This window comes from Haemorhous mexicanus, chromosome 9 (genome assembly GCF_027477595.1).
Source record: "Haemorhous mexicanus isolate bHaeMex1 chromosome 9, bHaeMex1.pri, whole genome shotgun sequence".
Taxonomy (NCBI): Eukaryota; Metazoa; Chordata; class Aves; order Passeriformes; family Fringillidae; genus Haemorhous; species Haemorhous mexicanus.
Window position 1 is genome coordinate 23,517,634 of NC_082349.1, and position 26,367 is coordinate 23,544,000.

The following is a 26,367-nucleotide window of genomic DNA, read 5'->3' on the forward strand; positions in this document are numbered from 1 at the left end:
TTTTGAACTGCCACAGGCCAGAAAAAGGGCAAAAAAATGTCCAAATTGCAGAGTGCCTTGTACTCCAGGCTCCCTTGATGAACAACAGCTCATCTGCTATGCAAATTCAGCTGAAAAGGCAAAGATACATTTTTTTAAAGCCCAAAAGGTGATGATTGTGAGATCTGCTGTAACTGTAATAAGCTGCTGGTAATACTAAACCATACCTTGGCAGTCAGCTGAGTAATACCAATCATGAAACTTGTGCTATCTCAGATTTTCTTCTCAACTCTTGTACTTTTTACTTTGTGACTTTTACACAAGCACACCCCAAGAGATTCTTGTGGGATGCCCACTGCTTCAAGGACTACAGCAGTTAAGTGACACAACAGTAGGTATAGGTGGAAAAGGAAAAAATAAGTGTATTACAGAAATTATTTATGTCATTTGCAAATAGAGAAGTGAAACCCCAGCATGACATTGGTTAAAGCCCTTGGATCAACAAACTGTCTTGTTCAGACAGAGCAGATTCACTGTCTTGGCTGCTGGTGATAAAACTATTGACAAGATACTGAGACACAAGAGAGATCTGTACAATATGAGACAAGCAAGTTAGAAATAGAGTGGTAATTCTCTGCAAAAATTTCTGAGTTTTGGTCCAGCACAGAAGTGTTAAGATTTCTGGACTTGCACATGCTGCAATTATCCACACCCTGTAATTCCAGACAGAGAAAACTGGATATTTTAATCTGCTTACAAGATAACCAGAATTCTGTCTCTGAACATTTGTCCTGCCCCAGCTGTCCCAGTTCACAAGTTCAGTTTTAGTTGTCATACGGAGAAAAAAGTTAAAATTAACCAAAGGAACACCACAATTCACAGACCCCCCAGACCTATCCTGCTCTTACTCTACAGATTCTATTGCTTTAACTAATTTCAAAAAAAAAAAAAGCAGACTGAAAGGAAGAAAATATGTTGAATACCATGAAGACAGAAAGTGAATCAAATCAGGATGCAAGCAGAGGTTTTTTTGGAGGACAGGTGAGAGGACAATGGGCAAACAGACTTTTTGTTCTACAACACTGTAGCTAAGCACTCCTGATCATAGTGGCAGCAAAAGGTACCACTTCTCCTTGGCAAGAACACAATTTAGTCATTTCCCCTTTCCAACACAGGGGAACAGCAACAAAAGTTCAAGCAAAGCTTTCTGCACCAAACCCAGCTCCACCTGGGCCACTTCTCCCATGCTGCCAGCCCAGACTGTGCTCCCCACCTCCCTTCCCCATGGGCAGCCCCACAACAGTCACAGAATGACTGGGTTGGAAGAGACCTTCAAGATCATCAAGTCCATCCCATGCCCCAACAGCTCAACTAAACCATGGCATTGAGTGCCACATCCAGTCTTTTTTTAACCACATCCAGGGATGGTGACTCCACCACCTCCTCAGGCAGGCCATTCCAGAACTTTATCACTGAAAAACTTCCTAGTACCCAACCTGTATTTCCCCTGGCACAGTTTGAGACTGTGTCCTCTGGTTCTGTCTGCTGCCTGGAGAAAGAGACCAACCCCACCTGACTACAGGCACCTTTCAGGGAGCTGTAGAGAGTGATAAGGACACCCCTGAGTCTCCTTTTCTCCAGGCTAAACACTCCCAGCTCCCTCAGTTGCTCTCACAGGGCTTGTGCTCCAAGCCTCTCACCAGCCTTGTTGCCCTCCTGAGCATCTCTATGTCCTTCCCAAACGGAGGGCCCAGAGCAGTCCTTGCTAAAAGGCTGATAATGTGTTCAGAGGAACTGAGCAATGCTCAGATTTTATCACAAGAAGCTGGAAAATCTGCCCCCAAACAGGAAGTTACTGGTCATGTTGTGAAGGAACTTTTATTTCACTAAAAACACTCAATCAGAGAAAGCAGCTGTTGTGAACATAAAACTTTCCATTTCCAATGCCCAGGTTTGCTATAAGGTGCCCCATGAAAAAGCCTTATTTTGAGATCTGCTATCCTACATACACTACATACTATATACACTACACATTATGACCACAGCTGACATTTGATTGCAATGTTTCTTTCTGTCCCATCTTTTTACACATTTGCATCAAGCAAAACAAAAGATGTCAACCCAATGCATCTATTGTTGGATTTAAATGTTTATATTCCAATTTCAACAATAAAACACACCCTTGGAATCATTCTCCCACGTTTTAAGACATGGCATGGACGCAGTCTGGGGTTCAAAGACAAACTTCAAACCTACCAAGTTCCTAAGCAGTGTATGAATTGCACCTCAATCTTAATATTACACTTTAGGAGTTACTTACCTGCAGCTTCCCATAGGTAAGCTTAGATATTTAACACAATAACACAACATTGGAAAAAAGTGTGCTCTTCAGTGTCCTCAAATGGCTGCTCCCACCTAGAGTCAACATCATTAACCTATTTTTCTCAGTACAATATTCTGAAGTCAGCATTTCCAAAATTTGCAGTAATAGCATTCCTCTCACAGTCACAGCAGCTCTGACAAAAACTGCCTGCCAGAATACCTTCTCTTTGGCTGCAGGATGTCCAAGTTTCATATGCAGCATCATAATCAAATACCCCCCATAAAAATGCAAAGGGTTTGGTGCTGTTATGTGCCATTTATCACCCTGTCCTGCAGTTCTCTCTGCCTCCAGCTTTCCCTGGAAGATCCATTCCAACACATACTTTTCATTGCAGAACTCTCATTCCAGAAGTCTGTTTTAATTAAAATATTCTTTTATTTACAATTAGGAAGGAGCACTCAAATTAGATCAAAAACTTAGATTTATTATTCCCCCTTCTTGAAGAAATTTCTGCTGAGTGCAACTGGGTAACTACAAAAGGCCTGGAGTTTCCTTCCCTGGGTACAGATGTAAACAGATGAAAACATTAAAGTATTTGGCAGGTATCAGTACTACAGAGCACAAAATCACACTACTGTACATGTCAGCAGAAAGCCAGGCAGCCACCTGAACCCAAAATTCTGTGTTTCTTCAATTAAGCCTTTATATTTATCCTATAGATTCCAAAATTAAAGAAAACAAAACCTAACCTAATAATCCCCCAAACACAACAACAAATTAAAGCCTTCTGGTTTGTACCCAGAGAACAAAGAGACAGCATACATTAAAGTTTCAGTGGTCTCCATTTCAGCATGTCCTAAAAGCCTGGCTCTTTGCCAAAAGCAATACAGCCTATGGACATGGCTGATTTCCTTCAAAAAGAAATCACACAGGGGGACCAAACAACAGAATCACAATATTAATCATCACCTAACAAAGCCACCTGGGACAGAAAAGCATCCCAGTCACACATCACAGATTCATATATTGAGGACAAACAAGAGAATAATATATACTGTATTTGCATCACAGCAACAAAGCCTCCTACTTGTGTGCTTCTTGAGAAATTGGAGATGCTTAAAGAAGTGCCTTCAAGGTTTTTAGTGCTAGCATGGCTTCAGCAGGATCTGTGTATTATTGCTGTAATACCATACACCAAAGAGATTGTGCAAATGGCTGCTGGTATTGGTATCCTGAACAAACACATCTTTCATACCACCCTGCTGGAGCATATAAAAGCTGATGATGTTACATGCCCATATCAAAAACTAACTGTAGTGGCAATAAATCATGCATTAAGTTAAAATACAGGAAGGCTTCTGGCTGTATCACAAAAGAGGAATTTTTCCATTTGGCCTTCTGCCTCTACTTTCAGCTTCCTTTGGCATTATATCTAAATTCCCCATTATTCTTCTTTCTTTAGTATAGAAGATTAAATTAAGCCCTTCTCAAAGCACTAAGATGACAGCATTCAACTTTAATTTTTTCATTTTAAACACAATCCATACACTAGATAGACTATCTCCAAGCTTCTAGCATTGCATTAGGAGAACTGGTTTATCACAGACTGTTCTCAGCTGTATTTTTGGTAGTGCATAAATGCATCCTCTTAAACAAAGGTCAACTGGCACCATCTCACATAGTGTGAGGCCAGCCTATTCAATAGGAGGCTTAGGGCCCTACAAAACCAACAGATTTTAGGATCTTCCTGTTACACTGTAAATTTTATACAGGCTTCATCCATCGTTGCAAAAAAATTACCCCTGACAAATGAGCAGACTCCAAAATGCGTCACAAAACAGGTCTGAACATTTTCAAATGCCTGTGCCCTGTTGCTCTGTAGACACACACACACACACACACACCCACCCACCCACACACCCCCAAATTCATCTTTAAGAACCTCCCACTGTGAACAGCCACTGGAGATTACAGACTGCCAGTCAGCACATTCACAGGTGAGGTTCACTATTATCATTATTTCTGCTCCTCACATGTTAGCAACCATCAGTCATCCATGATGATCCTGGGGATTGCACAGTTTATCTGAAGGAAATCTGCCATGAGCAGCAAGACCTCCTCAGCTCTCCTTCAGCCCTCACATCTGTCCTGGTACTCCAAATAGCTGTTTCACCTTTGAAAAGTCTAATGTCAGCCATAAAAAAATAAATAAGTTCTTTTTTTTTTCTACAGCAATGTGCTACAAAGTAAAATCCCCTCAGCTCAGAACAGAACACTAAAGTGGCAGGAAGTAAAACTGAGTAAACCACTAAGAGCAGACAATGTTTTGGAATACAGTTAGGCTTTCAATGCCAAGATTTCAATGAGAGGGAAAAAAAAAAAAAAAAAACACAAAGTGTAACAAGATTCCTCTGTTATGACACCCTGGAACTTTCTGTACGTGCTTAGGATGGCTTTACCAGCCACAAACAGATTCAATTTCATAGAGACTCATCCAATAACTTCCTTGCCTTAGTCAGGTCGTGCTCTACTTTTACAAGAAAAACACCAAAACAAAACAGCAGCATCACCTTTTGAGCAAGGGCAGCAGAGTAATTTCACATGTAGCCCAAGAGGCTGCTAATTTGTACACAGACCAGAGACCTCACACTTTTCTATTTATTCCTGTGCTTCCAAAAATACATTTTGAAAATGTAAGGAAAAAACAACTAATCCAGAGTTAATGCCAAACTACATATTTCTTCCTTATTTTGCAGGTTCTGCATTGGCATATTCTTGGGGGAATGAATGTGTGCCTGTTCTGGAGGAAGAGCAAAACTCCTTATCTCCTCCAGCAGACATTTCTGTCACTGACTAGTGCTTAGTTGGAAGAAACATCTGAAGGCACTACCACTACGAAAGCTGTTCTAAGAAAAACCCCAAGTTACCATCACCCTCAGATCCCAATCAGCTGGGATCAGGTATTTCCAGGCAGCACATTTTGCACTGCAGATGATGGAGATGCCTCAGGTTTCACTCTTTCCTTAGCTCAGGGCAGCTTCTCAGAACCACTGCTCGCTTCCTTCCCAGGCCACAGCCCTGCCACCCAGCACAAGCTGCTGCAGCTCCTGCAGGCATCTCCCAGCTGCCTCAGCATGGCTCTGAGAACAGCAGGAAATTCTGCACAGAGTCATCAGCCACACAGGACCCAGGGCTGCACCAGCCTGCTCTGAGCAGGCTCCTGCATCTATTCCCACATGGTGGACATGGCACAAGGCTCAGGAGATTGTGTGCATCATCCTGTGCATACACACATCCAGTTTTACCCTGGCACTGGTCCCAACCAGCCTGCCAGGGAGAGGAGAACAGGGATTCCAGAGAGCTGCTCTAACCTTTCTTGCTGCACCCAGCATTTCCCACTTAACTGACATGTCTCCTTGCTCACTCCCTTCCTCCCATGCACCTCAGAGAAGTGACATTTAATTACATGGAATAAACAACCTCTTCCCCTCTTGTCATTAGGCAAACACAGCATACGAGTACAGATTGTGGCACATCATAAGGAAAAATAGAAAAAGAAAAAACAAAGAAAATGGCAAATGTAAATTTTTCACAGTAGGGAAACCTTTTCCTTATGAAGTGACCTAGATTCTCAAACAAAGGGATTCCCTTTCTTTACTGTATCCAGACCTTGTTAAATAAAGAAGGAATTTTTATTCTATTTATTACTTTGCTTGTTACCTAGATATACAACAGAAGGGCTTTTGACATTTGGCAAAATAAGGAACACCAAGGCAAAGACTAACATGGAGATCCAAAGGTGTGAGGGGAAACAAAGAAAAGAAAAAAAAAAACAGAAAAAAAGTGGGTCAGACTTGGTCTCATTGACAGTTCAATCTTTTGATATGCAATGTAAACCATAATACTTGCACACAGATAAAACAAGCAAGCATTAACCAAAACTCACAGAAAAAGCATTTGTAGAAGTCTGAATGTTTGATTACACAAATCCTCAAGAGGAGAAGACTTCAAAGAATCTACAATATGCATCATCCAAGGTCATGAGATTTTGTGGGGTTTTTAAGAGGGTGACAGGTTTTGGTATGTCTTTGAGAAGTAGGGTGGGTTTTTTTAGATGACAAATGCTCTCCATTACTTTACTTTAGCAAGACAGATCAGTAACAGAACTCTTTACAGATTCTGATTATGAATTGCAAGATTATCACTGTGAAGAATGTAATTGTGAATTTTAGGCCAAATTTTATGAATTCAGCATTCTTATATTAAAAACAATCAGTATTTTTTCTTTTACAGACACACCTTCCTACAGAATGCACTGATTATTATATGTCCTCGAGGACAAGATGCAAGAGAGCTGTCTCTGATTTCTTCTGCTGTTGGAAGCCACTAAATTGCAGAAAATAAACCACCTGGAATTTCATTTTGAAATATAGCTTAAGATAGCAGAAAATAATAAAAATTCTCTAGTTCTCAATCAATATTCTCTGTCAATTTACATTATACAAACCAGACCCTGAGGATTTCCTCTAAATCAAGTATTTGAGGACTAAGAGTCCTGGTTACTGACTCTACATTAGTAATTTATGTGAAAAAAAAATCCTCAGGCTCATGAAATTAATCTAGAGTCTTACACAGATTACAGAAGGAATTATGAACACAGTTACTCAGACAAAATCCATTACTTCCACAGCAGAGCTTCCTTTTCTTGGAAGCCACTCAAGGAATGGTGTCATTTAAGTTTAATGTGAATTTTAGAAGTGGAAAGTCTGCAGCTTAATCTCTACAGCAAATTGAGGGAAACATGAAGGTGGAACAACATTCAGTGAAACGGGGAGTAGCTGGGACACATCCCTAGCTGGCCAGGCTGAAGCAGCTCAGTCAGATCTGGGTGATGTGCAAAGTGTTTGGAGAAATTTCAGTCTCTCCAACACCTCAAAAAAAGAGCAACAGGGAATTTCTCTTAAAAGGGGATTTATTCTCCATTTTATGATCCAGGTTTTCTGTTGGCTATGAACAAATATTGCTGAAATTTATTACACGAATAGGACCTCTTGAGTCACTGGAGAAAGGATTTTTTTCCACAGATTTTGTTGGTTTTCCTAGTTTAAGCATCTGTGCTTGAAGGAAAGGATTCAGGCATTTAAGGCACTTGCTAAATCTCTGTTATTTCTGCTGTAAACCTTTCATGTCCCCCAGAATTAGCTGTAAATGAGGATATCTCCAGGAAGGAGCTGTAGGAATTAACATACTAAAGCTACTGAAGAAATGTGACAGATGGAAAGAGTCAGTACAGGTCTCAACCCCAAGTCACAGGAAATTCTGACAGTTCTGAAAGTCCAGTTCTTCAATTTCACATTATTTAACATTCACTAAACAAATGCCTCACCAATTTCAGTACTGTAAACTGTGGAGGCAAACAAAATGTCTCCATATTCCTGTACAAACCGTATACATGGGGAAAAAACTTAGGGAGAGGATGAACAGCTGGAGTTGCTAATCTCTTAATTGGTCCACAAAAAAGAAAAAAAAAACCTAGGTAGCTCCTCCAGCATGGAAGAGTGCTGGGCAGGATAGGATGGCTGCATCCTTTGCTCAGCCTGATGAGCCAAGATTTTTTAAGTTATTGGGGGAGAAGTGTGGGATGCCTCAAGAGCCTGAAGGCAAAGGGGCAGAAAACGCCTGGACAGGTGTCAGCACCTGGAACAAGACATTTTCCTTCCTCAGCATAAAAGCTGGTGCTTATTATCTCCAACAGGATACCATCTTCCTTCATTCTATCTTCCATGCTTTGAAGTTGGATATTTAGTACCAGTTCTTCCACGAGAGTCCCACTCTCTGTAAGAACTGGAGTTTTTATTTCTAATTCTCATGCTGGGGTTGTGAGGGTGGGTGTTAGGGGCACCTTGATCATACAGTGCAGGCAGGAAGATGAAACAACCCATGAGGTAAGGGGAAAGCACCAGCCCATTTCCCACTGTAAGCTGCCTGTGAATTTTGGTATTTCAGCTGCTTGGCCTCCTCTCCCCTGCTGTGCTGAATCAAAGCTTCATAAAGTCCCTGCTCTCCTCAGAATGCAAAAGCAACACTTGTGACAGGCAGAAAATATTACTGCTGGCACTGGTTTGTCACTTCATCAGGGGAGAACCACACAACCAAAAATCCTGCACAATACAAAAGAAATTATGTTGTCCAACCTCTGGAAGAATAAAATCTGCATTTAGCACTTGAGATCAGCAATAATTGCATGCAACATCTGGGGGAAGATCCAAAAAATCAGAACACAGAAGAAAGAAAAGATATGAGAAACAAACAACACAATATTGAAGAAAGCAACACATCTGGAAAGCAGTCCATAGATATTTGCATAACACACCAAACAAGAACTGAATCAAAGCAGACCAAAACTTGGTATTTTGTACTTGGCCTTTTTGAGTGAATTTTGAATCACTCCATAGCTGTGATCCTCTAAGGAAGCTGTGACAGAACAGAATGAATTCTAGCTGGACACCTAGAACATCAGTTTACTTAATTAAAAAATACAAGTTTTAAAATTATAGGACATCTCCCTGAAATGTTTCCCAAGAAACACCTTTCTGACTTGAAAACATCAATTGGACTTTCCCCCCCTCTCACAACTTTGTGAAGCTGGGGATATGCTTATAGTCCTAATGGACTAAAACATAAAAATCAACTGCATAAAACCTGACCCATGGTTTGTAACAACTGGAAACTTTTCCTAGTTCTATAGACTGATCTGTATTGCTGCATTCAGGTTCTAATGTTATGACACTCGGTAGTTAATGAAATCACCAAGTTTATGGCTTGAGTGTTTTTAGAACAGAGAGCAAAATCTTGACCATTTCTAAAAAATGTGCCAAATGTAAAAGCTGGCTTTCACTACCAGCTAAGCAATGGTGAAAATCTACTAAGCAAAATAAGGCAGGCAATACTGACACTTGTGGTCATTTCTAGATTGCTATTTTCCCTTCACTTACAAACATGTCTGGGATAGCTAAGAAACATGTTGGGATCTCAAAGTAGCCAAGCAAATTCCAAGTATTTGCCAACCCTGTCTCCACTTCAGATGAACTTACTGGAGAAGAATTGCTTTTGAAGAAAAGAGCAGAATGGCCACTGGCCATATACATAATAATTCTCAACACGGAAAATTAAAACTAAGCATTTATGACACTCTGTATTAACATATTTCCAGAAGGTAAAAATAAAGCTTAAAAACAAGAATTACCAACCTTGAAAATGTTGCCATTAATCATTCTGAACTGTCCCTTGGAAGGTTTTCAACACATTACAGTTGATATAATACTCCATTTTACTATGATAAAATGAACTTTGCAAAGTATTCATGGAGTATCCAGAATGCACAATCCACATGGGAACAGTGATAGGCCACCAATGGCCTAAGAATTTCAGCTCTCAAGGGGCTTGTGCCACCAGGCAGAAGTTACCAAGTTAGTGCATGCCTGACTACTACAATTAATCCAAATTAGTTTGAGGAATTTCTGCTAATGTTGTTAAGACAGAACTCAACCTAAGAGTTTATTACAGAACCAGTTAGACGAAGCTGTGCTAACACCCTCTGTAAATGACACATAAAAAGTTTTTAAAGTTTTTTCAAGAGAATATTCCAAACCACCACAAGTTTCTTTTGCATTGGTACATTTTGCTCAGTTCCAAGTGGTCAGGTGCACAGGGAATTGTGAGCAGCCCTCTCCTCTGCTCTCCCTCCTGAGCTGCGTGTAGGACTCGCTGAGCTCTCCAGTTCCTGGTCACAGTAACTCTGCCTGCTCCTCACACAGGCTGTACATCTTCACTTACTCCTTGGAGTCATAATAGGTGGCAGCCTTTCAAGCACTAACACTGCAGCTTCTAATTTGGGATGTAACCATAGTAACACTACAGAACACACTACTCCCTGCATGGAGAACAAGCAGGCAACTGACCCTTCGTGCCGAGACTGGGCTGAAATAAAACTCATTCCAACCTCCAGCCCAGCAAGATTACCAAAACCTGCAGCTTCTATTCCCAGTCCAAAGCAAGACCTGCCCTCCTGAAATACCCACAAATGCACAGTATCCTAGGAAAGTAGCAAAGAACAACGTGCTATAAAAGAAAAGGAAATTGTTCCCAAAACTTTGATTCTAAAGCTGAATCAGTCACTCCCAGATGGAAAGCAGTACAAAAATTAAAGTTTTTTCTTACTTTTCTCTAAGATGAGCAAAGAACTGCTCATACTTTATTTGGAAAAAAAAAAATAGAGAATGAACAAAAGAAATCGGTAATTAATATTTAAGAATTCAATACTCAATTTGTTCACAAGGCAAGATGACAATTTTTATACATACCAACAGACAACAGCTCTGCCTGAACTTTACAGGCTACACACAAGGGATATAGCCATTTAATTAAAAGCCAGAGCCGATGTCTGTTCCTTTCTAGATTTACTTTAAAAGGGATTCTCTTTAGAAAAACAGCCCTTGGGATTTTTGCACCTTTAATATTTACTAATGAGCATTTATAGAAAAATAAAAACAGCTCTCCCCCTTCCAATAGGTCCCAAGCTTTAGGAACCAGGTACAGCGAAGCAGTAGCAAATAAATTAAGTTGAAACAGCACAGATTTCAATAACCATTCTGTTGAGATCTGAACTCGTTTCCCAAATACAAGGTTACATGTCTTGTCTGAAAATTCACAACTCAGAGGCAGATTTACATGTTTGACAAAAGCATTCCTTCCTTCTGCCTGGATGCACTGACCAAACAAATAACCCACCTGGTTTCCTACCCACAGCCCAGAGTGCAGCAAACTGGAAGAACTCCTGGCCATGCTCTCACATGTTTGTGTGCTCCAGAAACAGTCAACACCAAATTCTGGATATTTTGCAGGGCAGCAGAAAGCTTTGCGTGTCTAGGTTGGAATCTGAGTCATCTGGGCACATATGGAACGTCTCCATGCACTGATTCTCAATTACTCATCAAGGTCCCAGATCAGTAAGTGGTGCTGGACACGGGCTCTCTTCTCATGCTCTACCCCCACACTGACCCCTCCCCTCCGTTTTTTAAACACTGATTTGTTTAGACTGGAGGAGATACAAAGTCTTTACTGATGTGCACTTAATATTTATAATTACTATTTAGGAAATATGCTCATGATCCTAAAATGTCCTCAGATAGGATCAAAGGATTTGTGGAAATCGTTATGAGGTTAGGAAACTCATGCATTACAAACAATACTAAATTAATAGAGAAAGTTAGTGTACATAGATGATTTAGTTAGGAGGATCTAAATCTGATTATGTTTCTAGTAAATTATCATATTATGCATCTAGAATAATAAAATACACTGACTGCCTGGGGAAGCCTTATTTCCCACTAAGGGACATGCCCACCCCCAACACTACAAATCAGACACACCAGATAAGTCACACTTTCTTTACTCCTTGTCAAAAAAAAATCTAAAGAGCCAGTCATTAGCTTTTCAAAACAGAGTGGGCAAACACAGTGACTAATAAACACCTGGGTAAGTATGCTGCTAGGTCTCTATTTTCTCAGGCATTATGGTATTTTATTTATATAGTAAATATAATAAGATGCTTCAGCACAGAAGGGTCAGTCATTGAAAGGAGAGAAATGAAAGGAACACAAGTTTCCTTAGGACCAAAAAGACAGATTTTATGACATAGGTATGTCTGTAACAGACAAAAGACATTTTAGGTTCATCAATAATTGAAATGAAGTGCCACTGACTTTGCAATGCCAGACTATAGCAGAAAGCTATTAACAGCAGAGAGGCAGCTTAACAGCATGTGCTTATAAATCAGTGTTTATCAGCCCAAATGAATAACCTCAGATAACAAAAAGCAGCTTTTAAAGAGTAAGAATGTGTAAAGGAAACACGAGCAAAGAAAGGCACTTCTATCTCTTCTTCGGCATGAAGGCACAGACCATTTGTACTCCAAGAGAGACAAATGGGTTAAATCAACCTTCAGCATTTAAATGCTTATAATTCCCTTGCACTGCAGAACAGCTTTTGGAATATGGGACTAAACCATCTAGCATTAAAAATCTACTAGAGAATCTAAGTTGCAGTGTCAAGGAAAAGTGAAAACAACCTGTAAAAACCCTCAATTTTCCACTTAATGATCATACAGTTTTTATACAATTCACCTATCACTGTGCACGAACTGACTACGTATCATTTATCAAATAAGAGCAAGAGCCTGTAAAGCTTCCTGTCTGCCTTCGGATTTAGTCAAAATGAATGCAAACAATCACGTGGGATTCAGCCAAGCAGTGACGTTAAATTCTGCTCTGTCAGAAGACAGCATCTGTCAAAGCCCACATTTAAACTGCTGCCTGCCTGTGCGGCAGCCGAAGAACTACGGGATGGATTTTATACACCACAATTCTGGGTTAAAACAACTCCAAACCCTTTCTATTACTGCCTAGCAACAATGAAGGAAGGAGCAGAGGGAGATCCTATTACTGAAGACAACTGAGGCACTAGGCGCTAGCACTCCCCGCTAACATTTCCAGCGGAAATATGGATCCTGAGGAGAGCAGAGCACAGCCCTGCATTGGCCGAGCTGCGAGGCACCAGATGTGAGAGCCCAGCGCCGCGGCTGCGAGCGCGGCCAGCCCCGCAGCGGCCCCAGCTCCGTCCTTTGTCTGCAGCATGAACAGCCAGCCCCGAGCCAAGGACGCCGCTGGCCAGCGAGGAAGGTAACACGGCCACGGGAGCAGATGGACAGAGCGGATCCCGAGCGCGGCGGGCGCAGGAAGCACGGCTGCTGCTGGGGGATGTGCGTATGGTCGAGAGCATCTTTTTTGCTGAAGTGATGGCGTGCCCAAACTATTTTCTGTGGGTATAATCCTGCACCATAAATGGCTTGACCGAGGAAGGTATGTCAAACCCTTGTGTGTGATGTTCATTCGCTTGTCTGTTACCTTTTCGACCATTCCAGATAATGATCGCTCCTAATTTGCAGAGCCCTGAGATAATAGGGTCTCAGAGCAGGGAGGAAGAATTGTAGCAGGTTTTGCTCTCCCCCAGCACAATGTCACTCCCTTACACTGACTAAATGCGGTGCTCACAGTCTGCCGAGGCTGGTGTGGCTGGAGAGGAAGGATTAAAGGGATAATGGAGTTCCCGTAATGATTGCTTTTAACTGAGAAATTAAAAACTCAAACCCCTCCAATACAGAAAAACCAGTTAGAAATCCTCTCAAACTAGGTCAGAATTAATCCTTATCTGAAGTAATCTTAAAGCATGGTAAAATGGCCATAATGTGACATACCGAGAGCACTGAACCATCAAAACAGACCATACAGTCAAAAGACATTATCTTACAAGTCCCCTCAGCCCTTTTTACACTTGCTTTTCTGCCCCCCAAACACAAGAAAAATGTCACAAGGGCACTACCAGCCAAGCAGAAATCGGGAGCATGCAAACCATCAGCAGTGCAATCAGGCACCACGATTTACAAGTAACGTCAGGCTCCCTGACATCCCAAAAGGAAACCTTCAAACACTACACTCTCAAAATGGTAAGCACGTAACTAATCTCCTGCCATCACTGCAATTTCTGTTTAATATGAAAACACTGACTGTTTAACTTGGATTGTAAAATGACATTCCATCTAATTGCCATTCATTCCTGTTTTTTGTTGAAATTTAAATACTTTGTCACTAGTGACAAAAGAAAAGGTGAATATTTGCAATACAAATTTAAGACCTAAATCTATAGCAATTCAATACACCACATAAAGAAAGTGCTTATCTGCAGAATCTTCCAATCAGCTATAATAAATCACTACATGTCAATATAAATGTGCTTTCTTTGCCCAAGGCAATGCCAACATGAAATAAAACAACAGCAGCTGGAAGGAGTTCACAAACCAAGGGATGCAGCATACATCAGACACCAGTTTAAAATCAGTTTTAAGACATTTAGAATATAAAGTCACTTGAGAGAACTTTTAAAACAGCAACAAAAAATGTATCTTCAGGCAACACTCCAGGAGAAGCACACCTGGCTAACGTTAGACATTGGTATCAGGCATTTAAAAACCTGCACATCAAACCTTATCCCAAATACTGTTTTGTGCAGAAGATTAATGGAGCTCCTAAGGGAAGTCAGGCACATTAAATGAGGCCCAATATGCAACTGCTGTTCATCAGAATACAGACTTTGGCTGCCTTTTGAACTCTTCCCTCTAATTTAAGAGTTTGCCCACACAGCTAATCAAAATATGAAAATCCAAGACGTGTGAATAGGAAGTCGAATGCTTCAATTTTCAAAGCTGTAATTATAGAGCAGAACTGCAAGTACCAGGAACCAAAACACCAGCAGAGCACAGACCACAAATAAAAATTCAAGAGGCATTCACAGTTTATGTATTTGGCATTTGATAATGCATCAGTGACTGCACTGCCAGGTGCCAAAAATGAAGCAGCATTATCACAAATAACATCTCCAAAATGCAGTTGCATGCAACAACACACTCCCCGAGGACAAGGTGAGTGTTCTAGAGACCCTCTGCTGTACTTAGGTTTTCTCATCTACTGTCAATAGTTGGTGCCTCTTCATAACCATTCTCTGAAATGGAATTTTAAGTATTTGGGCAAAAAAAGTAATGCTCTAACCCTAATTAAATGAGAGAAAATAATATTTTTATTATAGAACTAGATGGTGGGTTTAATATCTATTGACAGTTTTATACATTATTTTTAAACAATACACCCTAGCATGTAGTGGTTTTTTTTCAAAGGTGCCATTGTTGTTGCTGTATTTTCAATGCTTAACACCCCACTGTATATTTTGAAATGTTTTACACACAACTGCAAAGAAAATGAGCCCATGTTATTTGGGTTTTTTCAATCAATAGGTCTATGAAGCTTAAATACAGATGTGGGTGCTTCCCCTATTCATAAAATGCCTTTTTAAAGGGCAAACAGAGACAGATTTTCTAAGAGACTCCTACCTTGAAAAATCAAACAAATACATAAAAAAAATCAAGGAAATGTGACTCTCTTATAATGTCTTCTGATTCTAGATCTGTCGCTCACTGTAAAACTTATTTTCATATGCATTATGTAAGCATGCAGCCTAATAAAGAAAGGCTTCGGCCATGGCAAGTGCCTGTGCTGGGACATCGGTGCATGAGGGAAACACAGCACCTGCAAACCCCTGTCAGTTGACACAAATATTTATGTAACTCAGGATTCTCACTTTTGCCTGTTGCCTCATCCAAGTAGGTGCTCATCAGAACACTGCCTCAGTTAGATTAAACAAAGATTAGTAGTGCGGTGCACTTTCTGCTGAAGTATTATTTCCATCTAATGACTGTACTTTTATAAGTGGAACAATTCAGTGTGACAAAATGAATCTGAGTTCTAGCTGCTGCTCCACATTTGTGAAATTCTGGGTTTGATTTTCTTCCTAAACTGTGAATGCACGCAATGGAACGGTAATTAATCAAACAGTCCCACCGCTGCCCTCCAATCAAACAATGAACTGCCTGAGATCGGGGCTCCCCTTTGAAGAGACATTTGTTTGCTTATACAGAGATATTCCCGAATAGCTGAGCGTTCATTTACAACTCACTGCACACTGCACACAAACTAACAATTCCGAGTTCTGAGGGGAAGCTTCTGCTTTTCCAGCAGGGAAAAGCAGGCGCAAATGGTCACACAAACACGAGTCTCACCCATTTGGGCTTATCTTCTTTTACATTCGAGTCAAAGCAGCACAAGCATGGAGCGTCAGGTTAATTCCTGAACTAGTTTAGACACAAGCGTTTATGATTTTTATAGACACGCCTGAGTCTCCGGGAAGTGGCATCAGCCCCGAATAGCTAAATAAGAAAATCAGAGACACTTTCAACAAGCTTTAAAACCAAACACACGAAAGCAGCCGGAGCGCCCTGGGCCTTTCGGCTGTTCCCGGGCCGGGCTCGGCTGTTCCCGGGCCGGGCTCGGCTGTTCCCGGGCCGGGCTCGGCTGTTCCCGGGCCGGGCTCGGCTGTTCCCGTAGGATCGCGGCGCGCTTCCCGCGTCACACTGGCCGCGCAGCGTCGCCCCCTGGCGGGGGTCACGGGCCGGCGGCGGGCCGTGAGGCAGCTCCCGCTCCTCCGGAGGGCGAGGGTGAAGATCCCGGCAGTGAGTAAAATAAACATCAGGTGTACCCCTCTCCCCACCCTTCCGAAACACAAATATGCCCTTTGGTGAACAGGGCAGACTCAATGTTGCATCACACACCTACAGCTTAATATCCTAATATTCGACTGACATCTCGTCTTAAATTACTCCCTTACAGCGTTAAACCCTGTAATTTCCCATGTAACATATCACTTGGTTTTTAAATGCACAAATTAATCCAAATATTGGTTTAAGAAGATAGCGAAGCAATTAATAAATCGCATATTTCTATTAGGAACAGCATTTTCTATGGACTCTTGTTCAACTGTCATCCTTTTTTCCTATACAAGACCCTAGGGCCCAGGAATAAATTAGAGCAAATTGAAAATCACAAACGAATTGCTATTGTACAGTGAAAGTTCATTTACGAGATGATGTGATCAGCTTTTAATATGCAGCATCATGAAGCTGCCATATTGACTCTGCTGCTGAATATGAACAAAAATTTAAGAGAAAATGAAGCACAGACTACTTTGGCACTTCTTCCTACAGTTACAGCTGCTGGTCAGAACACTTGGAATTTCCAACTGCTATGTGCAGTACTTACAAATACTTTTATAGAGGGAAAAAACCAACCCAGCATCATGATCATCAGATAGTTGGCCAGAAATTTAGTCCTGAGCAATTTTATTTCCAGTTAACGTGATCACTACCCAAGATCTCTGTCTACTAAACATCAAGAACTTAATTTTAATTCAGCTGCCTCTGAGCCTGGCACCACAGCCCAGTGCTCCATTCAATGTTTTCCTCCAATGCAGAGTAGAAGGTGAAAGGTGCCTGAGAAGTGACCAGGAATGTTATCCTGCACTAGCATCTGAGGGCTGTGCAGTGAGGTTACTGGACCCTGAAAATGAATTTTGACAGGTGCATCTTCTCCCTGACCTTCCTTGCACTGTGGGGGCCAGTGGAGACGCGCCAGGCAGTGTCCTGTGACTAACACAGCCCTGCCATCGCCAGCCCCACGCCGTCTGTCCCACCACCAGGCACGGCCGTCTGCAAAAAGGGCTTGAAAACTGTCAGCCATCCTAGCCTCTGCATGTCAAATCAATTTTAATTAATGCCATTAAACCTTCCATCTGCCAGCAAGGCTTTCTCATTCAGTCCTTCTCAAACACTCTACAAGGATTTCACAGCCATGGATATGAAGCTATTTACATCTACTTCACACTTTTTCCTGCTAACATGATCCATTTTTTTGCCTCTTTATCTTTGGTATCCAGGATGTTTGTCGAAACTTTTACCAGGCAAAAAAGCATTTTTAAAAGCTAACAAATTAAGTTAAATCATAAAACAAGGTTGGCTTTTGGTCTCAGTCAAATCCTATTTCCATTGACATGGGCTGTTCTTTGAAAAAGTAAATTTAACTCAATTTCATGTTTATATCTAGTTTCTATTTGTAACCGTTTATATTACGAGTGTGTAAAATGAAAGATTTCTGATTTTGTTTTTTATTCTTTGCAGAGTGAGCCATTTGCAGATGATTGCTCAACTCCAAGGAAAATGAATACCAAAGAATAGCAGCGGATTCTAAACCAATTGGAAAAGCCTTTTCCTTGAGCATTGTCTCATATCCCACCACTGGATCCTTACAACATGCTTCAGTGGAGAAGACGACACTGCTGCTTGGCGAAGATGACCTGGAATACCAAAAGGTCTCTGTTCCGCACTCATCTCATTGGCCTGGTCTCTCTGGTGTTTCTTTTTGCCATGTTTCTGTTCTTTAACCATCACGACTGGCTGCCAGGCAAGGCTGGATTCAGAGAAAACCCCATGTCTTACACCATACGAGGATTTAGATCTACAAAAAGTGAGACCAACCACAGCTCTCTAAGGAGCGTGTGGAGAGATGCTGTGCCTCAGACACTCAGGCCTCAGACAGTCACCAACCCTAACAACACAGATCTGTCCCCGCAGGGAGTAACTGGTTTGGAAAACACCCTCAGTGCCAATGGAAGTATTTACAATGAGAAAGGCACTGGGCATCCAACTTCTTATCATTTCAAATACGTAATCAACGAGCCTGACAAGTGTCAGGAAAAAACCCCTTTTCTAATACTGCTCATAGCTGCAGAGCCAGGCCAGGTGGAAGCCAGACAAGCAATTCGACAGACCTGGGGCAACGAGAGCCTCACACCTGGCATCCAAATTGTGCGGATTTTTTTGTTGGGCTTAAGCACCAAGGTAGATGGATACCTCCAGAGAACCATCCTTGAGGAAAGCAGACAGTACCACGACATCATTCAACAAGAATACTTCGACACCTACTATAATTTAACTATAAAAACTCTGATGGGAATGAACTGGGTTGCAACCTACTGTCCACATGTTCCGTACGTTATGAAAACTGATAGTGATATGTTTGTCAATACTGAATATTTAATACACAAGCTCCTGAAACCAGAACTTCCTCCAAGACACAAGTATTTTACAGGTTATTTAATGAGAGGTTATGCACCTAATAGGAACAAGGATAGCAAGTGGTACATGCCACCTGATTTGTATCCAAGTGAACGTTACCCTGTATTCTGCTCTGGAACTGGTTATGTTTTTTCTGGAGACTTAGCAGAAAAAATCTTTAAGGTCTCCTTAAGCATCAGACGTTTACACTTAGAGGACGTGTACGTGGGGATCTGTCTCGCCAAGCTGCGGATTGACCCCATGCCCCCACCCAACGAGTTCGTCTTCAATCACTGGCGAGTTTCTTACTCCAGCTGTAAATACAGCCACCTAATTACCTCCCATCAGTTCCAACCCAGCGAGCTGATCAAATACTGGAACCACCTGCAGCAGAACAAGCACAACGCCTGCGCCAACGCGGCCAAAGACAAGGCCGGCAGGTACCGCCACCGCAGGCTGCACTGAGGGCCCCGCGGCGCGCGTGCAGGAACAGCGCTCGGCGCACGGACAGGGACACGCAGCAGCCCCAGCTCTGAGCCCAGCACACAGGGCAGGAGGGAAATTATTTTTTTAAGTTAAAAAAAAATTATAGCTCTGGAATATGATGAAATTATAAACAAAAGGTTTTCCCAGCGAATTCGAGATTAAGGGGGAAAAAATGACAAGATGGTATATAAGGATATCTGTGTTAACATGCAATAATAAGCATGCACACTTTGGTGGTAAAATTGCTGATTCATGTGCCAGTAAAATATAATTGAGCATATTTTCCACACTCAAATTTTTATTTTAAGGAGTGCATTCATAGCTCTAGTTCTCTTCCATGTAATTTCTTATTATTCAGAACTGCTATAAAATGAAAAATTAAAAACTAAGGAATTGCACAAAGGGCAGATCAGTTTTACCTTCAAATGCTACATGGCAATTATTATACACTACTTTATTGTACCACACATTTAGCAATGTCACAATTTAGTAAGACACTACCAATAAATTCTAAAGCACTAAGAATGTACTCCCTTGAAGTAGGTCCAGTTTTCAGAAGTTTGCTCATTTGGTTTGGAAGGAGTGATAAATGAAATCAAAGTTGCAAAGTTGCTCTGTACATTGCCTTCAGAAATGCAAGTGGTTCTGGATGCAACTTTCAGTCCACAAAGAGCTGACTGAAAGTTACTTCATTCTCTAGAAGTCACAGGGCAAGATCCTAAGATCTGGTGCCAAGTAACATTCATTCCACTTGGAACCTTCATGCAAATTCATTGAATCTGCTGTTAATTTCCCTGCATAACTTCAAGGTAACTCAGAGGCTGATGAGAAATGTAAAACCTAAGTTCCAGTCTTGCACCGTTCTTGACAAAATTTCATTTTTTGCAAAGCAGGAGAAAATTAATCAAACATGTTGTTTTGCTCTTTCCTTCCTGACAAAAAGCAAGGGTCAGCCAAGTGAGAGCACATCTGCTGGAGAAAATGAAGCCCCACACCCGTGTTTATGGGTGGGGAAAATTAGGTCACAATAAGATTGAGAGTTCCAGCCAGCAAGATGGGCAGGAACAAAACCTAGGCAATTTAAAGTCACAACACGTACCACTGAAAATAAATTGCGAGAAGTGGGTTAAATCTATTTACAGGTTTGCAGTTTTCTAACAAACAGAACTTTTAAAGCTTATTTTCCAACTGTTACAGCAGAGTTGTATCAAATTCAGGTTATTACTGCTTGTCACAGTGCCAGGGTAAGCAATACCCACCTCTGATCATCAGCAAATATCAAACTGCAATTAGTTTTCTGTTTGACTGGGACTTATTAATTGGAGAAAATACAACTATTTGATGTACTTTTATTATTTAATAAAATTGATTATATTTATGGTCTTAAGATTTTACTTTTTCTGGGAAAGTTGCTCAGGAAGAAAGAAATTTCTAACTTTAGCATTACTAGATTTTTCTAGTGTTCCCTACTCCTTGAAGCCTGGTTTTCATGAACAGTACAGAGATCACAGCAGGGTTTTCTCCTTTGTAATGAGAAGACAAATGATATTACTGACCATTCTCAGTACCTCCTGGGCTGTCTGTCTGCAGAAACTCTCACATGTGAACAGACTGCAAGGCACTGGATGCACCTCTGAAGCAATTCCAGCAGGTCCTCTGGAAGGTGGAGATGGGAATTTGCTCAACACCATTTTTCTGGTGATCTTCCACTAAATTTTTTCCTCTGTTGTATTTGGGGTGTGCTAATTGTACATTTCCGCATTTCCAACACACCTCAAATCATATGAATGTCTGGTTCTGGGGAGAACAAACACCTGTAAAAGTAATAACTCTCTTCTGCAGAGATTTCTCTGACTAAATGGAAAGTTCATACACTCAGTTTACATGATGCCTGTTGGCATTCATGTGAGAGAGCTGCCCTGAACAGATGTTTTGGGAGTGTGCTTTCAGCCCCCAGTGCACTTCTCTCCACTCCATGTGCTGCTCGCTCCCAGCTGAAGGCGGCTGGCTGAAGGTCACTGGAGGCAGGCTCCACACTGCAGCGCTAGCTCCAGACCCCAGAGAGAGTGTGGGAAGCCAGCTACTGCAGGGGACTGAGCTGTGGAAGATGTCCCATGCCATAAGTGGCCCCTCCCCAGGCAGTGCTGGCCAAGAACACAATCCAGCCTCCTGGAGAGGACTTGAGCCTGCTCCCAGCCCGTGGCACTTTCCAGCTCCACTGTGATGTACTTGATTTTACCAACTCTGGCTAGTCCTAAATGCTCTTCTGGCTTCTGGGCGCAATCCAAGAGGGTAATACTAAACCTTAAATAGTTTGGCACTGGAATCCTCAAGTTTGGCAGCCAAAGCACCTCTTGGGTGCTGGGCTTTGGAGCTCCTACACGATGTTGATCTGCCCGAGCTTGGCAGAACCACGGCACAATGCCCATGAGTTCAGCATACCAAACCTCCTCCTACTTGCAGGACTAGTGAGGAGCAGCAGAAAGCTAAATAAAAAGCCATTCTTAATGCCCTTCTAAGGGTCCAACATGATTTTTTAAATTTGTATTAATGTTTGTGTGTAAGTTCAAACTACTCTATGAACATACTTGAATCCTTATCAAAATGGTCAAAGGCTACTAAAAACATTTGCATCCAAGTACTGTTTTCTTACAGTTTGTTGCAAAGCTTTCAAAAACAAAAGGGAATCATTTTGTACGATGAAATATGCAATTACAGAATGAACGCTCTGCATTCTTTTCTCTGAATGTTTTACTGTTTTCTAGCTTGTGTTTAAGCTATTTGCTCAGTCTACTAGAATATAAAAACAGTTCATGTTAAAAATAGTGCAATAATTAATTATCTCATTAAAAGCTTGGACAAGTTCTCTCACTTCCTTTCCCCGTACAGCAAGAAAAAAACCCGCATTTTTCATTAGCAATAGCATACAAACTTGTAGCTAAAAACTCTAACATGTCTGCAATGCAGTAAAAAAAGAATATAACTATTCACTGAATACAGAAGTACAATAGTTTGTATAATACTTGCTAGAAATGTTTTTACTTCTCTGTATGTCTGCTTCAGGTTGAAAACAAATATAAAAAGTCATAATGGCTCAAAAGTTATGATGGGAGAAAAAAATCGTGACATCATCAGCACAATTATTATGGCAAAGAAAAATCTTAGAAAAGCTGGCCTGGTAGCAAAACCCAGAAATTGGAATTCCATCATTTCACCACATTTATTTAACTTTCAGCTTAATGAAGATTTACACACTGATACCATAGGACCAAAATGAAGTCCCACAAAAAAAAATTTGTTCTTGAACAACAGAACTGTTCCTTTCACATCTCCAATTAAATCAGTGGTATGAGATATTTGCACATCCCACACCAATTGAATTAAGAACACAAAATGTGCAACTACAGCTTTTGGTGTAGTAGAACTCATCCCATCCCCAGTCACTGAGAGATCTTCCACGGGTAAAGTTTGCAGTTGTTCTAAATTTTAAAAATTACATGTCAAGGTACTTCCAAGCATCAGTGGTTTTTCTGAGAGAAAATTCAGTGCCCACTAAGATCTTCACTTAAATTTATAAACTTAAATTATGGGATGGCAGTGATCTAGAAGAGATGAGACAGACTGCTTTTCAGGTTAACCTTACTAGAACAGCAATTTAGAATCTGCTTTTCTTTGCAGTGCAGTAATATTAAACGTGTCAGTCCTCATTTACAAAATATTTTCAGAATATATCAACATGTTAAGACATGCATTAACTGTCTCTAAGCCCAGGCTAAAATCAGGCACTGGAGGGGAGGGAAGCACCTAGAGGCCATTACTTTAGACTGCCTCCCTCTTTCCACTTATTTTCCTGATATGTTAACACAGTCCTAATCACACATCAATCTAAAATTCCTACATAATCCCACAGGGCAAGAAAACCTTTTCCCTTGAAGGAATGCTCATTGCAATGCATGAAAACTTCCTAGGAGGAAATGAAAGGGAGAGGGAAGATGCTAATATAGGAGTTACTACTTCTTCCATTTGTGCTTTTGGAAAGAACAGGCTTGTAACTGATTTGCAAAAACATCACTTGCTGTTGCCATATTCTCCCAATTTTAGATGCTATTTCTCAATCCCTCTTTTGCTGTCAAATAGCACAAATAAGCAAATATTGGACAATCACTCTGTTACACTGTGAGAACTGAACCTCTCAGTGAAGAGCATTATTGTCCTTTTCATTTCAGATTGTCCTTCCAAAGCAGGATGTGACTCGGGGCACAGTACCACCCCTTTGCTGAGCACATGTACTGGACATGGCACTGGCTGTTCTCCCTGCAGATCCCATCTCCAGCCCATGCAGCCCTGCCTCCCTTCCCCAGCCAGTCCATGGGCAGCCCCAGGGAAGGAGGGAGGCAGGGAAGCTGCATGGCCAGCTCTGAAATGCTGCACTGTGCAAATGTAGGTCAGCAAGGACAGGACGTGGGCTCTGCTTTGTACCAAGAGTGAAGGCAAAGGTTTTCCAGGGCAGGAGGCTGGGGGAGGGCTCGGGAAAACAACTAGCAGCAAGTCAGTGAAAAAGGAGCTTGAATGTCAGAAAACAGAAGAGTGAAACTAAAAATGCACAGCTGATCAACACCACACAGGTTGGAAACACAGGGCAGGCTCAGTGGCAGGGGAAAGCGTTACAAAGGTGAGGCCAAATGAGAAAGCAGGATCTGGAATTCTGGTCATAAGTGTTCACACTTCTGCACTCAGAGAAGATTTACATATGAGGTAAATCCATTCTTCTAACAAATGCATTCTTCTTCTAAGAACCCCTTCTTCTAAACAAGTGTTTCATTTGTGACTGCAGTGCATGTGTTTTTTTAAAGCCCGAACTGAATTCCAAGTCATGACACCATGGCATGAACAGCAGATCAGTAACTCCACAGAGGGTACCTTACACATAGTACACAAGCAAACCAAGTGCAAAGCAAATGAGATCACTTGTGCCTAGGATTTGTATTTCATCTTCACACAAAGAGTTAAATTCAGCCTCCATTTGTTCCAGCTCAAAAGAAACAGAGCCTGGTACAATATGGTACCTTCCTTTCACAGTTAAAAGACTGCAAAGGAATTTAACTGAATATGGGATATGGATGAACATTACCACGTTGCTTTTCTGATATTGCCATGGCAACAGTTACAAGAGCTCTCTTAAGCATTTAAATCTGACAGTTTTCCTGATAACACTAACTGAATGATAGTAATGATGCATTTTGGTTCATGAGCTAACTGCTCTATAACCACAGGGTACGAACCATTCCCTTCACTTTTCTCAAGACTGTGCTTTTGGTCAAAAGGTTCTGACCAAGACAGTAACCTTGAATTAACACTCAAAAAAAAAAAAAAAAAAAAAAAGTCCCCCCAGCTCAGGGAGTAGTACTCATGGCTTAAAGCTTTATGTACTCCCAAAGATTTCTATGTGAATGCTTAAGTTGAGCTGTGTCCAGGGTGGAGAAGTCAAGGCTGCTAAAATCTGTGATGGGATTTTTCTCAAAGGGCTTTCATTAGCCTGGGAAGGCTGGAGGAAAAAACCCACTTTCTGAAGGGTGGAGTGAATTGTTGCTGACCTTCAAGATGTCATTTGCTCAAGAAAAGAGGAGGAGGAAAAAAAACAGTGTTTTTATACAATCTTTATCAGTTTGTAACCACTACACACATTTTTAAATAACAAAACACTGCAAGCTGTTCTACCTCAGTGAGGCCAAAGGGCACTGAGGAATACACAGTGTGCTCTGAGGACAAGGGCATGACAGCAATGCCTCCACCTCCTATTAGCCCATTTAGCTTTAGCTAATAATAAGTGGCATTTCAACTGTTTAATAGGAATATTCTGTGAACCAATCACTCTGATCCCCCAGATGCTCAGTGTGGGCAAAATGGAGAAGTCTCTTTTTCTTTACCTCATTAAAAAGTGAAGTGTGTGAAACATGTTTGTCATCCTAACATTTTAAGGATACCAGCTTTGATAACGTCTTGCAATATATTCAACTAAAAAAGATTAAGATACTGAAAACAGTGTGAAATCTTTAAAAATTTCTCAAGATGACAAAAATTTGGATTTCAGAAGAAAAAAGTCATGCTTGTAAGGATCTAAGAGAGAAATCTTTTCAACACAAAAAAAAGTCCTCAGAAGGTAAAGTATTCCCAGTTCTTTTGCTGTTAACACTTTTTAAAGTTTTATATTAAATTAAAAATTAAAAACATCCATGCCGTCCTAAAAACCACCAAATCCCTTCACACTCTTGAAAAACCACAACCTCACCACATCTTTTCTTCTGGAAAGGCCAAGTGCTCCCACATCTCAGTCAGGCTCAAAGTTTATAATGAGAAAAAACAACTACCACAAGAAATCCTTTGTTAATAAAATACCAGACAAGACACTGAAGGAAACTAAAACCTTCCTCACTGCCTTTCCGAAATATTTAACATAGCCTGCATAAGAACTATTTTGAGAATAAGAATAACCAACAATCTTGCAGGTTTCATTCATGATTTGTGTCACTGTCATCACTTTCAAAAGAAGCATCAATTTACGTCACATTTTAAACCTGTTTTGCCCTAACATACAGGTTGATACAAGATGACAAAACAAAAAAAGAAAGACTGGAAAGTACCATCTGTGATTCAGTCAAAAATTTAGTGCTGCTACTTAATGCAAATGCCAGTCCCTTCATAGGCATTCTTCCCAAGTCCACCTAGACATGGATTTTTGGTGCCATAAAAATTCAACTCAATTATCCAGCCTTCTGAATGAAGAGAACTCATTTCCCATTTTATCATCTTTAACTAATCTAAAATGTTGTCTTTTATTGACTGGTTTTTAGTGCAGAAAAGGATAACCTTTTTATGTCCCAAAAATATAAAGAAATGAGACAATTCAGAGGTGCTCTTAATGTTACTGAAGACTCTAAAATAAAGGTAAATAACTCACATATAGCTG

The 26,367-nt window shown here is 41.0% G+C and overlaps 2 protein-coding genes across 2 annotated transcripts in view; one reads left to right on the plus strand and one right to left on the minus strand.

The window, feature by feature from the left end:
- CDC73 (cell division cycle 73) overlaps positions 1 to 26,367 on the minus strand; it is a 102,347-nt gene that overhangs the window by 28,206 nt on the left and 47,774 nt on the right. The gene's annotated exons all lie outside the window — the stretch shown is intronic.
- LOC132331244 (beta-1,3-galactosyltransferase 2) lies at positions 13,081 to 20,787 on the plus strand. The gene is made up of 2 exons (XM_059854486.1): positions 13,081 to 13,221; positions 17,979 to 20,787. Exon 2 carries the CDS (start codon positions 18,111 to 18,113, stop codon positions 19,377 to 19,379), a length of 1,269 nt encoding a protein of 422 aa, XP_059710469.1. The 5' UTR covers positions 13,081 to 13,221; positions 17,979 to 18,110; the 3' UTR covers positions 19,380 to 20,787.